This window comes from Apodemus sylvaticus, chromosome 14 (assembly GCF_947179515.1).
Source record: "Apodemus sylvaticus chromosome 14, mApoSyl1.1, whole genome shotgun sequence".
NCBI lineage: Eukaryota > Metazoa > Chordata > Mammalia > Rodentia > Muridae > Apodemus > Apodemus sylvaticus.
In genome coordinates, this window is record NC_067485.1 from 91,340,198 (window position 1) to 91,356,750 (window position 16,553).

The following is a 16,553-nucleotide window of genomic DNA, read 5'->3' on the forward strand; positions in this document are numbered from 1 at the left end:
TTTCTTTAGTTGCTTACATTTGGATATTCTTACATATTGCAAGTTTTAAAAATAATGACATCTTATTTGCATACAGAAAACAAGTTGTTAAAGATTGATGAATAGTACATAGACTTTAGAGTTTCTAAGTAAAACACATTTGGTTGTGTTGAAGAGATGGCACAGATGTTAAGAGCACTGATTGCTCTTCTAGAGGTCTTAAGTTCAGTTCCTAGTAACCACATGGTGGCTTACAATCATGGATATGATTCTATGATTCCCTCTTCTGATGTGCCTGAAGACAGAGTACATATGTGTGTGTGTGTGTGTGTAAATCTACATTAATACATTTATTTAATAGAGTTTTATTTCTGAAAGGGTCATGTAAATGTGTATAATAGTGAAGAGATTTATGTTTTTAAGTGATACCTCAGTACTGTTACTTTTGGCTTTACAATAAAGGGAGCTAGCAAAGATCTGAATTTGAATATTCTACTACTGAAGAAAGGTAGTCTTGAGGGCATTGTTTTATCTGTTTTTACATGTGGCTTAAAAAATATAACAGAATTTACCCTACAACTTTAATATTATATGTCCACACTGTTATGCCTTGAGAAAATTAACTTTAATTTTGAAATGAGTTTACACCCATAAGAAAGTTGAAAATGGTACAAGACTTCCTAAATGTCCTTCACTTGGATTATGAATCGAATTAGTTATCATACATATATAATCACGCACCATAAATTGGGTCATCTTAAAGTACAGCATCACCAATACTTAATTCTGGTATGTTCCCCACCCCCATTACACCATCCTTAACTCCTGCTCAGACTTTGATATCTTTCGCTTTTTGATCAGTATTTCTTCTTTCTATAAAACAGGCAAAAAAGTATTTATGCTTGAGTATTTTGAGATAATGTACATGAAAATGAATATGGCATTTGCCTGATACAAGAGATAAGGATCTATTAGTTTCTTGTCTTTATCCTGGGTACAGAAATATCAGACTTACAGGAGTTATTCTGAGGGATGTGATACCAGTTTGTTTTAGTAATAAATTTTGTACTAGTTCAGCAGGCACACAATATATGAGAATTTGAAAAAACAAACAAAACAAAACAACCCAAATCAACCAGCATAGGTTAATATGTTAAAATAATAAACAGGAAGTCAAACACTTTCAAATTTTCTAGAAGTATGTGCATTAAGGAATGGTTCACAGAAATAAATGTAGGAAATACATCTCTTGGCAAGGAATACTTATCTTGCATGTAAGTCTGTTCATTAACATTTTACTTTGGAGTATTTTATCTTTTTGGATACATTTTCTAAATTCATTGTTTAAGAATTTTCAAATTTCATCTTTTCTGAGGTTCAGACAAGGTATGGTGAGTTCTGCTCTATTCAGTGCATGAACTGGAAAGATACAGACACAGCAGTTATTTTTCATCATGATATTAAACAAACTGTGTGTGTGTGTGTGTGTGTGTGTGTGTGTGTGTGTGTATCACAAGCTAGCTAAGAACTCTTTGATCCTTCTGCCTGAGTCTTCTGACTATAACACATTTTTTTTCTGTTTTTGTTTAAAATAGAAAGAGTACTGTGAAAACTTCCGAGTCATAGCTGATGGCTTAGTGGGAAATGCTAGGTTAAGTAGGCAGTCATTACCTGCGTAGGTGTGAAATGATGGTAAGTTTCTTCCCTTTCAATGCCAGAGACATTGACATTCTCTAAAAGAAAAATAATTGGGGTGCATAGGTATCTATCACAATGAAATTGGTAAGGAGTTAAACTATGGAGATGTGTAGTTGGAGTTAGCCACTTTGTGGGTTCTTTTCTCTTTCACCCTTCCCCATCCTATTTCTTCCAGGCTTTCAGCCTCCTAACACTAGATAGGAGAGAAAAAGGGAATAGAGGGGAAAGGGCAGCATTATCAGTAGACTACTTCCTGCTGATTAGGGCATCAAGTTCCTTGGTCCAAGTTTGATTTTTGCCTTCAGGATATCTAATTTCTTCTTCTTGTATCTTCTTTGCACATGGCTACTTACAAACCCATGGCTAACAGCAAACAACCACCCTCATCCCTGCCTCTCAAGGCTCTAGTGTTTATATTCTCTCTGAAAAGTCCAAAGCATTTCAAACATCACATAATTGCAGAAACTGCAGCTGGCAAAATCATGCCCCTGCTAGAGCACAAGGTAAATCACAGTCCGCTGCTCTGGACAGTCTGACGTGGCCCCATATTCCACCCCTGGTATTAAAATGAAAAATAATATTTCTCTCTCTCTGAGTTTTTTTAAGAAACTGAAACCCCAAATTGTCACTACAGACATGAAGAGATCAAGGAACACTACAGGTCAGGGTAAATGAGAAGCATTCCAGGTAGGCACTGTGGTATGAACCAGAAGGCACAGATCTGGGGCTTTTCCAACTGAGACTGTCATCAACTAGCTTTTTGATCTTTGTAACTTCTTTGTCATAGCTTTCATGCTCCTTATCTGAGGATAGACTAAATTAAAGATGGAAAACAGGCTTCAGTTCTTCATTAATATTGATGGATTGGTAATGGCTGTTTGAGACAAGAATTTTGAGACTGTACCTGCATATATTGGGAAGGAGGTCTGGGGAACACTCCTGCACTTTTTGATGACTTTTATAAGTGGTGGTGGGATTGTGATTGCATGCATGTGTAGGTATATGTACTGCAATTGTTGATTAAGCAGTTTGCAAAACCTTTTCAATTCAAATTGCACACAACCGGTCATGTTTTTCTGGGCTATAGAGTCGGGTGGATCTCCCAAACATTCTCATTCATATCACTGAGAGAGAAATACAGGCTAGATTCTAAGAGACACACATATGGTGATAGATGTAAAAAGAAGTGAAACAGTTGTTGCCAGAAATAAAGGTATATGCATATTTAAAATTGGCCTACATGGGATCCTCTTAGAACCCATAAGCACTAATCAGACCTGATCAGTCCCTTCAGAAAGGTGGTCATTTAATGAAGTAGCTATTAAAAATTATAGCTTAATATTATATGTAGGGAATTTATTTCTAATATAGGGTACTGTTCAAACCAAGTTGCATTTTGGGTGGTATTTTAGTATCACATAGAAATAAGGCCAGTAAAAAGTGTGGCCTTTACTATATTAATACTTAGCATAATTCAAACTTACCATTGGAAGATGGAGTCCCCAGTAACTCACTAGCACAAGTACCGATAGGTGCAGCAATATTGAAAACAAATAAGGTTGCCGTTAGGTACATATTCTATGTATAAGCCATTGGGAAAATTATTGTTTGACTTTAGGAGAAAGAATCCCTAAGTTTGTAGTGTCTTACATAAGAACATTATCCAGATTTAGTCCACTGTGTTAGAAACTGTACATTTGACTGGCCTTTCTGTATTAGTCATTTGTACAAGGAGGGACTTATGTAAGAGCTAAGTTATGTTACTCACCTCCACAGACTAGCAAAATTACTAGTTTTCCTTCATGTGTGTTCTGTAAGAAATTATATGTGGCAGCCACATCTATGGTACTCATAGGCCAGTACAATAGCCTTTTTGTATTTCTTTGTATCTGTCTCAGCCATCAAGAGTGTCCCCTGGGGTAGGAGTCATGTTTTATTTATATTTGAATCACCAAACCTAGCATAAACATGGCATATGACAAATATTCCATAAGTGTTTATTTAATAACCAAAATACTGTGCTTTCTAAGAGGAGCCATGAGTTATGTGCTAGTGAAGATAATATCCATTCTGAAGTATAAAATGCCAAATCTGTAAATAGACTGGCCCTTTCCTATAGTATATTCTGTGATGGTTGGGTTTTATGCATAAATCCTTTTATGTTTTTGAGGCAAAGTCCTACTGACCATGTAGTCCCAGATTGCCTGGAACTCAGTGTGTAGGACAGTCTGGCCTTGGATATGGAGTTATCCTGCCTCTGCCATCGTGCCAGGCTGGACATCTGAGCTCTCCTGACTCAGATTCATATCCTAGTCTGACAGTGCTAATATGGCAAACACTCAAGATTTCCAACATAAATCGGGTCTGAAGTGTTCATCAGAATCAGTGCTGGATACAAGGAGATCTTGCTGGGACAGTCTTAAGTATTGCTCCATCACAAGGGATAACTGCTCTGCTTTACCTGGTCAAAACATCATCTCAGGCTAGTGATTAGGCTACACTCCAGCGTTAACCCAGGGCAAACTGTATGCAGCTCTACAGCACTGGGGTAAGTAAGAGGAAGGAAAGTGAAAAGATTTGCTTAAAGTTTAAGTGTGTTTTAATTAATCATGAAAAAAACAAATACAGCTACGATGGAAGGAAACAGTAGGGACATTTTTACCTTTTCCTTTAATGCATTTTAGATATGCCCATTAATTCTTTCAGAATATTACTCAATCATATTAGAAATAAGAACCTAAGATTCCACATCTGTCTTTGAGTTGATACATGAGACGTAGGATAATTCTGTCTTACTTAAAAGATAAGTGTCCCTCCATCAAATCTGTGAACCAGTAATAATTCAGTTGATAGAAAGACGTCTTTCAAAGTAAGAGCCAGATACAATGCTGATAGTACAAATCTTGATGCTGGACACACAGAGATACTGGGAGTTCAAGTTAAAAGGGATGGTTAAAAACTCCACCTACATATTACAGCTAACCAGAGCATTATGTTACAAGCAAAGTTAACGATTCAGTTACCGCTCATCACCAAGAGTTGAAATGCTTATCCCTGACATGGCTATAGTATGCAGACTGCTGTGATTTTCACATCTACTATCCAGGCCTCCTGCAGCAATACCCTTACACAGGCCTTCATTGTGTAAACTATTTACTGCTGTTAGTCTTGCCCATTGTTGCTAGACAGCTTTTATTTAAACATCAGGTTTGTTAATGCTGCCATTTTCCTCAAGCATTGTGTAGGATGCTGTGGCCCTTAGATGGCTTTCCTACTGCATCTGTTTGCTGTCCTATCTGCTCCACTAGCCATATGACTTTTGGTTTATGTATTCCTTCAGCACAACGCAATGCTTCTCTCCTCTGCATCCTCATCTCTACCCTCGGAAGACTTCATCCTAAGCTTCTAAAGTCTTTTTGTCTTTTGTTTTGTTGTGACAGAGAGCCGTAACCCAGGCCTGCATGTATGCTAGTTAGGGAGGACCCTACTTCTTAGCTACACTTCTGCATAAAAGTCCATTTTAAATGTCATCTCTTTTCATGAGGAATCTTTGGTACTAATGGATTGGTATTTTCTATAAATCTCCATACTATTTTTATATTTTGTTGGTTCTTTATGCCAAGGGATCTAGTCAGTTTGCAATGGATGTATGTGCTCTTACTAACCTACATAGGTTAGTTAGCATAGGGCCTGTGATTACCTTGTAAAGACTTGATATCTCATGTCTTCATTTATTAAGGTGAAAGATAAATATTTCTGATTGTTTCAAGGAACACAGTCATTTACACAGTAGTTCTTTAATAAATAATATCACAATAGTTGTAGTCAGAAGACCAAGCTTTGATTTTTGATTCTAGTATCTACCATATTATTGTGTATCCTTGCTTTGGTTTCTCATCTATAAAATAACAACATATAGTAATATTTCCCTTACAGAATTATTGTGAAGGGGAAATAAATCAATACATTTAATGCATTTATTCTAGCACCCAGCAGACTAAGGCTGTATTACGTAATTCTGGAGCTGTTAGCCACATCTGACTCTTCAGCAGTGAAATGTGGCTGGTCCAAGTTGACATGCTTTTGAGGTGTCAATGCATTAAAGCTTAGAGATATAAAAATAATAATAAATCTCATTTTTATTGATTTTCCATGGGAATAAAATTTTAGATATAGTAAGTTAAATAGAATGTATTAAAATATTGCCTTTTAAAACTTTTCATGTGTCTGTGAGATGTATATATATGTATCTGTATGTGTCCATCCAATTCTTATGTGTAAATATAGGTGCCAGATGCCAGGGCACACATGGAGGTCAGCGGGCAACCTTGTTATCAAATTTTATCTTGTGTCTTGTTTGGTCTCTCTTGGTTTTCAACTATGGATGCCAGATTTACTGACCCATGGGCTTCTAGAATTTTCCTTTCTTTGCTTCCCATCTCCCCATAGGAGTACAGGAATTAGAGACATTGATGCTGTCTGCCCAGTTTTTATATGGATTCTCATACTTCAGACTCAGATCCTCATGCTGTATGGCAAGTGCCTTTACCCACTTAGCCATCTCTCTAGCCCTAAACAGTTTTTTAAAGATATGCTACTAGGAATTTTTTATTGAGATAGCTTTTCTCTCTATGGCCCTGGCCGTCATGGAACTTTCTCTGTAGATCAGCCTGGAACAGGGTTGACCAGGCTAGCCTTGAACTCAGAACCTGTCTCTGCCTCCTGAGTGCTGGGATTAAAGATGTGTGCCACTATTATCCAGCAGGTACTGCCAGAAGATTTTAACCTATATCTGTGGCTCACATTATTACCTGTTGTATAACAGTAGAACATGCTCTGTTGAATTGTGTTGACATGTTGTTATTTCTGTGTTACATTACTACTGGTGCTAAGGATCTTTGTCCCCCCTCCTTTACCTTTTTCTCCTATAGCTGCTGACTTTAGCAATTCTGATTGGAGGATTAGGGAAGAATGTTAGCATGGTGAGATGATTCAAATGTGGGGTGTAAGGAGTGGGCAGTCCGACCTCAAGTGAGGCAAGACTAGTGTAGTCTCACTTCAGAGCCATGTGCTCAAAATCCATGACTTTATCTTTCCGACTTTGGAGGCTGAGACTTGTGCCTCCACTGCTATCAGTACTTTTTCCTTAGTATAGGGAGTGAGCTGAATTTGGTTATCAAAATTGGACATCCATTTATAATAATGAAAATGAAAGCTTGTTAAAATAGAGATTAAAAAGGATCTCTTTGATTCAGAAGATCCTAAATTATGAGTGAAGGGAGTTAATTGAAAGATAATAACTTTTAGAAAAGAGGACGGGAAAAACTTACATGTTTTCCTTTTGCTAATTCTAAATAGTTTTTTAGCTGGGACAACTTCTATTGCCAGACACCAGGGCTTTGCTGAACATGACTGACATATTCTCTGTCGTAGGCATCAGTTTTCTGGGATGGATTTGTAAGAGGCAATTGTATAGTCTGGGAGTTGGTTTGTATGCATCTTGGGCTTTTCAGTGTAAAGCTGTTATTGGTACTGACTGTATCGGTATCCATGCCTCCACTGCCTCATTAACTGGGACTGTCATTCCTAGGGTAATTTACAAGATTTGTTTGAGCATCTCATAACTTGGAGAGTGGATAGACAACAGAATGTGTTAGTCTTTTTGTATTTGTTGGGTTTGTTTTGTTTTGTTTTTGTTTTTGAGAGCTTCCCCATAATTGCTTCTTGTGGCAGCTCATTCCTTGTGCTGAGTCGTTAGACTTGATGAGTAGGGTGTGTATAGACTCAGTAGAAATTACCATCTGTACTGTTGGTGTCCTTTGAGATCATAAGGTACAGTCATTATCATATCATATCTAAGTCATTTGCCTTATCTACTTGGGTGCCTTAGAACTAGTAGTCAAAAAGTCCTCAATCCTAGTGGATATACGTGGCTTATTTGTCTTGGTAAGTTTGAAACAGAAGAATCATTATAATGTGAAGGTTCCACCCCCTAACATATTCTTTGATTAATTGGCATAATAATAACTTTTCTTAGTTGTATCCAAATAAAAATTCACAAACAATTTTTATTTTTTTATTTGAACATCTGGTCAGTATCTGTTATCTATGGAATGCTGTTTTGTAGTGTGACCTGTTAACCCATGGTGTGAAGTCTACAAAAGGAACATCAGAGGTAGTTTAAATATGAACTGCTTTGTTTGCATTGTGTTTCTGGATATCTAATTTCAAACTTGGAAGGTGTAGGAATAATTGTTTATATTAGCTAATACTAGTTTTGGTGGAGGTCAAAATAATTTTTAATAGTAAGATTTTTCTAGATTTTCAGATATTTGAGTTGTGAACTATTAATCACTACATGAAGGAAAATGTTTTTATGTAAATCTTAACATGCCTATGTACCTATGCCAATAAAGACGTATCAGGCCCCTGGAACTGAGAGAGACAGAGACAGCAACAGCAAGCATGTGTATGTGTGCACATATATGCTGGTCTATTAAATATGTTGTAAATGCATGCTTTTCTGCATTCTTTACCTAATTAGAAAAAGGCAAAACATTTTTTAATGCTCTTGTCTGGAGTTATGGCTACCTTCATCTTACTGTGTCAGAGCAACACACAAAATAGTAAATGAGGAGTTGGAGCAATTGGGACTAGAAAACATCGTCCACAGTCCAGTGGTCCGTGTCACCGTTCCTCTGCTTCCAGGATATAGTGCATAATCAGGAGAGGCAAGCCAAGCCAAATCCTCTTAGAACACCATGTCTGGGGAGGTTACAGGGTCCCCAAGGTTTGTTCCTTCTTGTCATTGTAACACTCTCACCGTGACAAGGAGATCTGGGAAGTCACCTGAGGATGTGATGAAAACCACATTCCTATCACTTTTCTTTCCTCTTCTGAACATTTAATGGATAGGGAATGTGTTTAGTTTTCATACATATATTTAATTACATAGTCTATATATACTCATATATAAAACAAGTCAAAAAATTAAATCATAAAACAGAATAAACAAGTGAAAGAACCTGTATCTGTTTTCATGTGCTTGAGGTTACATGCAAGAATAGTATTTCCTGACTAGTCATCCAAAGCTCTTGCTAGGAAATGGGCCTGCTTTGTGTTTACGAGGGAACGTTGTAGCAGCGATCAGAACCTTTGTAGCCTGTAGCCCATTTTAGAGACATGTCAGGTTAGGAAAAAATTTTGCTTGTCTCTCCTGGATTCTTGGAGACAGGGACTCACAGACTGGCTCGGAATTGGGGACATTGCCACCCTGAGCTCCTGAGTGCTGGAGTGACAGGCCTTTACCACCATGCCTGCCTATCAAGTTAAGTGTTTCAGGAACCCGAGGATAATGATTTTTTCAGCTTGTTTTTCTGATGATAATCATGAAAGAAAAGATTTTTAAAAATCTGTTTTGAAATAATATTTTGTTATGTAACAAAAAGAAATACCAGGATATATTGCTCAATATTTGTTAGCTTTGGCTAGCTTTGTTCTATAAATTAATAGTATATTAAAACTACTTCCTGAGAATATTTCATTTTTTATTTGTTCTTAAGGTTTCCAGAAATTTTCGTTTAAACTGTATTTTGATTACAACCAGAATTTTTTTTAACAAAAAAAGTAAATAAATTTTGTTTTAATCTGTACAGCTGTAGTTCACTTTGCAGTCATGAGAAATATCTATTTTATTAAGTCCTATGAGGAATATGTGTCACATACATTTAAGAAAAAACTATTTAAGATGAAAAATTCCAAAAATGACTTCCCCCTGGTGTGAAGTAAAACAAAACCCCCAACACATCTCTGTCTGTGGTAATGACATTGAGGTGACAAACTGCAGGCAGGTGAGGTTCCTGGGGGTGATCTCACACCTGCACCATGAGCTTGGGAACAAGCTGGGCTTGGAACTGCCTGCTGGCCTTGCTTTCTGTTTGATGCAAGACCAGCTCTCAGGCTGAGGCCCTTGCATTTATACAGAAGATCCCAGTTCTTTGAAAATAGACAGATGGGACTGTGGTGGGTAGTGTTACCTGGTTTTATGTAGCTTTTCTTTCAGATGGAGCAATGAAGACACCTTAGTGCTGTCCCTGCCAGGCTCCAAGCCCACATCTCTCACAGCTACCCAGAGTTTGGTCTGCCAGGCAGGTGTGACTCAGGAAGCCATAGACAAGGGTATCCTGGATCTGCAGCCCGTTGCATAGCCGTGTGACTTTAGTTAAGGGCACTTAACTGCTGGCCCCTTCCTTTCTTTTTAGCTACCCAACAGAGCTCTGGAGGCAGCAGAGATAGTGGTCTTAGCCAAAAATGCTGTAACTCTCCTGCAACTTCTTATGGAATTCTTGTGTATAGTTCTTTTACATGCTTCTCCAAAGAAAAGAGGCATATGTACTTGTTAAGGTACAGGAGATTTCTGTGTGAAAGCTGCACCCATCAGTTAAGGCTTCTCAAGATTCAAGAAACCATCAGGCCCACAGATCCTTCAGTTAGTGTTCCTTTAGGTCCATAGGCTTCCCTCTCTGCTGGCTAGGGAACTGGTTTTTTTCGCCTCATGCATTAGTGTGATTGTGGGAAATTTGCTGAGCCTCCATACATCGACTCCCAGGAACCCTGAGAAGAAATTACATTGTCTTCTTACATTTCTGTTTTTGTTTTTTAGAGACAGGTTTCTCTGTGTAGTCTTAGCTCACACTCACTCTGTAGACCAGGTTGGCCTTGAACTCATAGACTGAACCCCTCTGCCTCAAAAGTGCTGGGATCAAAGGCTCCTGCCTCTACCCCCACCAGCGCCCAGTTCTTCTTGCTTTCTTGAGGGTAGTCTGCTGCCTCTGTTCTCTCACACACTGATGTTTTCCTTTGAAGCCAGGAACCCAGAACAGAGTGTCCAGGACCAGCCTGAAGGTAGGTTTAGTTTGCCCTGACAGTGTTTTAAAGCTGTGTGAGGAGTTGGGGTGTAGCTCAGCAGAGGGCTTGCTTTGTGTGCACAAGGCTGAGTTCTTTCCACACTGAGGAGATAAAACCTTGAGCCTTTAAACTTGGGGGAGACTTTGTATGATAGCCCAGAGTTCTGGTTTCACTTTGCATTATCCACTCCCATGGACCTGTAGGTAGGAAAGCTCTATGATAGCTTTTTCCTTTGAATTACTGTTTTGTTTTGTGTTTTACCTTTTTAATACACACACACACACACACAGACACAGACACACACACACACACACACACACACACAGACACACACGCACGCACGCATGCACGCATGCACTTAGTATATGTAGGTTTTTGGTTACAATAATTTTTCCAACGAACACTTGATTAATTGTATTTATTCTATTTAGTTAAAACATTATTGCTCCAAAAACATTCAAGTAGACCTGTAGGCTCCTTCTGTCGGCTTACAGACAATTCTGCCAGGCTCCAGCCAACTGCTACCTAGGTTCGAGCCAACATGGAGTATAAGAACTGCTCAGCTACACCAGCGTGTGTGTGTGTGTGTGTGTGTGTGCGCTCTCTCTCTCTCTCTCTCTCTCTCTCTCTCTCTCTCTCTCTCTCCATCTCCTATTCTCCTTCATTCTCTCTCTTCTCCACTTGTTGCCAGCTGGCCTCTTCTTCTCTTCCTCCCTCCTCTCTCTTTCTGTCTTTCTGTTGTCCTTTATTCACTGCCTCTGTCCCTTTTCCTGGTCCCCTTCCCTTCCCCCAGTAAACTTCCTTACAGTACTAAGCCTGTCACTGGTGTTGGCTCCTCCTGGGAACCCCTGGGCTGACATGCTGAGGCTGAGGTGTTCCCTCCTTCTAAATGCGCATTGCTTTGTAAAGCCTAGCCTTCAGCAGCAGTTCTGGCTCCAGGTATTCAGACCTTGTCCTTTACAGGAAGCAGCAGGGCCTGTAGGCCTGTAGGCCACTCCCTCTGAAGCCCCTGCTAAGATTGGTTGTTAAGCCAAGGGCTGGATGATTAGAATCTTTTGGTTTTATAAGGCTCAAGACAATGGAAGAGTAAATGCTACTTTTACCAGTTTACTATTCCACCTGCCAAGGATAAAAACAGGGAAAGTTTGCTTCAGAAGCATGCCTGGGTGAGTTGCGTGACAGTAGGTCCTAATGGGCAGGTATCAGGGATACTCAGTACTCCACAGATCTTTTTATAAAGAGAGCAAATCAAGTTTTTGACCTTGCTTTGTTTTATGGGCTTTATGTTTGCATTATGGCTTTGTAAGTACTGCCATTAACTGAGATGGATCAGTAGGCATGGGTGGAAAAAGGCTGGAGAGATTTTTCAGTCAGTTTCTCTACTTTTGTGTTTTGTTGTTCCAAAGGAGGGGCCTAGAAACCTCTTCATTAGTACTATCAAGGATCATGACCATCTGAGTATTAATTAGGAAAGATAAACTATATCTTATAGGACTAAATAATACTCTGCTGTTTGGACATCCTTTCACGATACCAAGAAAAATAGAAAGAACTGAGTTTTGATTTAGAAGTTTCAACTCCTTGACTTCACATATCACCTTTTTTCTGGTACCAGCTTGCATAAATTCTTATGCAACAGGCCTTGACTTCTATGACAATAAATAGCTATGATGAAAATATCCCCCCACCCTACCTGTGTCATTGATTTTTGAGGGTTCTATGGTACTACAGATATACACATATATACATAAGGAAATGTGAGATTATATATCTCTGATGTAAGCTGCTGTTTTATCAATGAAACAGAATTGTATCACAGCTACCTTGGGGGGCTTCAGGTCTGCTGTTGTTTGTCTTTTGAATCCATGTGGGGATTATAGGGTTTTTTTTGATGATCCTTTTTTGTGGATATGGATAATAATTGAAGTTACTACAACACATTGGGTTTGGGTCCTAGAAACTTCTAAACTTGTAGAGTTTTAGGAAAGGTTTCCACATGTACATTAGTGTAACCTAGTAAAATCTCGTGCTACAGTAATAGTATGGGGGCATTTAACTGCTTAGGTTCATGGCACTGGCAAAAGCAGAGAATGTTTCTGTTTCCACTCAGGGTTCTCCAGCAGTATTAATGCCTCTGGAGTTTTGTAGTTGCGACCTTTTTTTAATGAGAAGGAATTTATAATCAATGTTTTCAGGTCTACTGTATCTGTTGAGGGATTACACACTGGAGACCACTCTAAAGGTCGGTAAAGAAGGCGCAACAGAGGCTTATGTGTGTTTCAGATCTCAGTGTCAGCAACCTTTCCTGACAGGTAAGCCCTGTAATGAGAAGCTTGGATAGAAGTATATACTTGTTCTAAGGAAGAGCGCTGACACCTAGGCCTTTTAAACCTCAACCAGAAGAACGTCTAACAGGAGCAAAATCTGGTTTCCTTGAAGTCACTTGGTAATCAGTCTGTGAATGGGCTTGTGACATGTGGCAAAGCTAAGCCCTTCCCACTGTATGGCTGGTGGGAGCAAGAAGAAGTAGGGGCCTTGCTTGGGGACATTCATATGCATTATTGTCGGAGTTTTGGGGCAGGAAAAGCAGATTTGATTTCTTGTCCCAGTCACCAACTTGCTGGACCTAGGCAGGTTGTTCTAAATGTCTCTGAGCCTCTTGGCAATCAGACCTTATAATGTGTTTTATGCTGCATTAAGCTCCTCTCCTCCCCTCCTCTCCCCTCTCTTCCCCTCCCCTCCCCTCCCCTCCCTTCCCCTCCCTTCTCCTCTCCTGTTTTCTCCTCTCCTGTTTTCTCCTCTCCTCTCCTCTCTGCTCCTCTGTCTCTTTGTCTCTGTCTCTATTTGTCTCTGTTTCTGTCTTTGTCTTTCTCTGTCCCTCTCCTTCTCCTTCCCCCCTCCCCTCTCTCTCACATACACACACAGGCATACACATGTATTGTGTGTGTGTGTGTGTGTGTGTGTGTGTGTGTGTGTGTGTACCCTCAAGGATCTAGCTCCAGTCCTAAACTGACTGTTTGAAGTAACCCTTTCTAATAGGATTCTGGGTTCTGCTGTTTGTCAAATAATTTGTTATGAAGTCAAAATTGCAGTTTAAAAAAAGTTGGGTAATGGGCCTTACAAAAGAAAATTTCCCATAAGTATAATCACTTCTTAGTCTATATTTATTATGCTTGTATATAAAAATTTTAAAGTTGATATAGAAATATGTCTTAACTACAATTATGAAAATAGATGTTGAAACTTTCATAAATTAAATAGGAGACACACACACATACATACCCATACACACACCCTTTTTTCTTATATAACCCGTATGGTCTATCTACTTTTTGCCAAGGTTCTATGCTATGTATTAGTTTCTATTTTACAAACCAATGACAGTAAAGAGATGTGGATCTCAGAAAGCTTTTTGTCTGACTGTCCCATGTGTAGCTACGGGCCAGTGTTTGCCCGTGCTATGGCCTGTGTTTCAGAGTGTGTTGAATCTTCGGAGTTTATTCTCATTCTAGGAAAGAATTGCAGAGATGTCATTCTAGGCAGAAACAAAACTTGTAGGCCTCAGAAATCTTCTTAAGTGGGATTTGTTCTGGTGCTGGGGGCTGAAGTGAGGACCTCAGCATGTGGTAGGCAAACCTTCTTCCATTGAGTTACATCCCCAAATCATCACTAGTGTTTTTATGTTTAGATAACAATAACTTTTCACATTGCTCTATGATTTACTTGCTAGTCTTTATAATCCTTGGGTTCAGGTAGACAGCTTAGAAGCAGATGTAAGGAGGAATTCAGTCTTTTTTCCTCATTGTTCTCATCCTCCAATCAATGGCTTGGACTTTTTCAAGTCTCCCATCCCAGAGAACATTCCCCTCTTAGCTGTCTCCTCTCTCCCCCCTCCTTATTTCCTTTCTTCATTCCACTATATCTTCTTCCTCAATAACATTTACATCCTTGTTAATTACATGCAATCAAAATTGATGCTTACGGTAAAGGAGGCTACATTTTGTGTATCGAGGCAACAGTGGCAGCCCTCATGTATGGAACAAATAGATGCGCATCCCTTGGTGATGATCATGGGGAGATTAGAAGAATTGGATAAAACTTGTTAGCTTTTGCCTTATAAACCCTGTTTTCATGGAAGAGGATGCTATCTTGTGCTCTGTTACTTAAAATAACTGTGTAGATAAGATTTAATGCTTTTACCATCATTCTTCTAATCCATTCTTGTCAGAAAGAGATCTGTGGTGCTGATATTGTCTTTTTATTGCCTCAGAAATGGTAATTTGTCAAGTGGTTTCATATAAAAAGGATGCTAAAACTTAAGAACATACTCGTAAGCTGGAAACATATAATTTGGCTAATGGAGATTGCTAGTCATAGATAATAATCAAGATATTAGTAACTCAAGGCCAGTGTAAAGCTGTTTAACATTACTAACTTAACTAAAGTGAAGAGAAAAGACTGTCCCTTAGAGGTAATTTCATAGAATACCAGTTATATAAAGTTAGAGAGACAGCATGGAGACCCAATAATCTAAGAGGAGTGTCTATTCCTGATTTAAGCCATGGATGGTTGTGGTTCCTATTCTTCATATATGCCAAACCAACTATTGATCAGTATGTAGAGATAATTTTAGAATTTAGAACTTGTTCTGAAAATTTTGTTTAAATTCTTTCTTGCATTGTCTCCTAGGCACATCTTTATAGTAGTTTCTCTCTCTTTGCAGTGAAGTATCTGGTTATCACCCCTGGTGAAGCTTTGGCCGTGGCAGTTTTTAAAAGTTGGTTCAGTGGTTTTGTTGTTGTTGTTGTTGTTGTTTTGGTTTTTTTGTTCTTTTTCTCATTAATCAACATTCCTACCTTTAACTACAGTAGGGTCTATGGCAACCACCCTCTTTTGTTCTTATATTACTTTTTTCTTATGAACGATTTCAAGTTAGCATCTTGATATATCAGAGTGTCTGAATATCAGACTATTTCCACTCAACTTAACTTTTCAAGAAGTTAAATGTTTTACTTTTAATCCTTTTTTTTCCTGAATTCTAAGCAGAATTCAGAAATATCACTATGTTTATGTAAGTATATGCAGCCTAAGTGACATATGTAATTACTTGAATTTGTCTCTGTGAAGCTTCATGTAGTTTATTATGAAATGGTTTTGAATAAAAAATAGAGATGTTTAACTATAGCCTTATAGAAATTTAATTGTGTTTATGTAACTCTTGTGGATCTTTTTTTAAAATATATTTTTATTTTCTATGTTTACATTCCAAAAGCTTTCCCCTTTCCCAGCCTCCCACCCCATATGTCCCATAAGTCCTCTTTTCTCCATCCATTCTCCTATCTTTCCCCCTCCCCTTTCTCTATCCTGGTACTCCCCTACAATACTGGATCAAGCCTTTCCAGGATCAGGGCCCTCTTCTTCCTTCTTCATGGGAATCATTTGATATGCTAATTGTATCTTCAGTATTCAGAGCTTCAGGGCTAATTAATATCCACTTATCAATGACTGCATTCCATGTGTATTCTTTTGTGATTGTGATTCTTTTGTGATCCTCGCTTAGGATGATATTTTCTAGTTCCAACCATTTGCCTAAAAAAAATCATGAATTCGTTGTTTTTAATTGCTGAATAGTATTCCATTGTGTATATATACTACATTTTCTGTATCCATTCCTCCATTGAGGGATATCTGGGTTCTTTCCAGCTTCTGGCTACTATAAATAAGGCTGCTATGAACATAGTGGAGGGCTAATATCCAATATATACAAAGAACTCAAGAAGCTAGACCCCAGGGAACCAAATAGCCCTATTAAAAATGGGGTACAAATCTAAACAAAGAATTTTCACCTGAAGAAATTCAGATGGCCGAGAAGCACCTTAAGAAATGCTCAACATCATTAGTCATTAGGGAAATGCAAATCAAAACAACCCTGAGATTTCACCTCACACCAGTCAGAATGGCTAAGGTTA

General features: G+C 38.6%; 1 protein-coding gene across 18 annotated transcripts in view; it reads left to right on the plus strand.

Annotated features, from left to right (window-relative positions):
- LOC127664908 (ubiquitin-conjugating enzyme E2 pex4-like) overlaps positions 1-16,553 on the plus strand; it is a 239,713-nt gene that overhangs the window by 98,208 nt on the left and 124,952 nt on the right. For 2 of the 18 annotated variants that reach the window (XM_052157171.1, XM_052157172.1), the window contains exon 1: positions 2,281-2,364. The exons of 15 other annotated variants lie outside the window; for them this stretch is intronic. Coding sequence is in view for 1 of the 3 variants with exons in the window: in XM_052157172.1 (XP_052013132.1) it covers positions 2,349-2,364 (16 nt within the window). In the remaining 2 variants the exon portion in view is untranslated. Of the gene's footprint in view, positions 1-2,280; positions 2,365-16,553 lie in introns of those variants that run through there. One more of the 18 variants, XM_052157183.1, reaches the window with a different exon arrangement.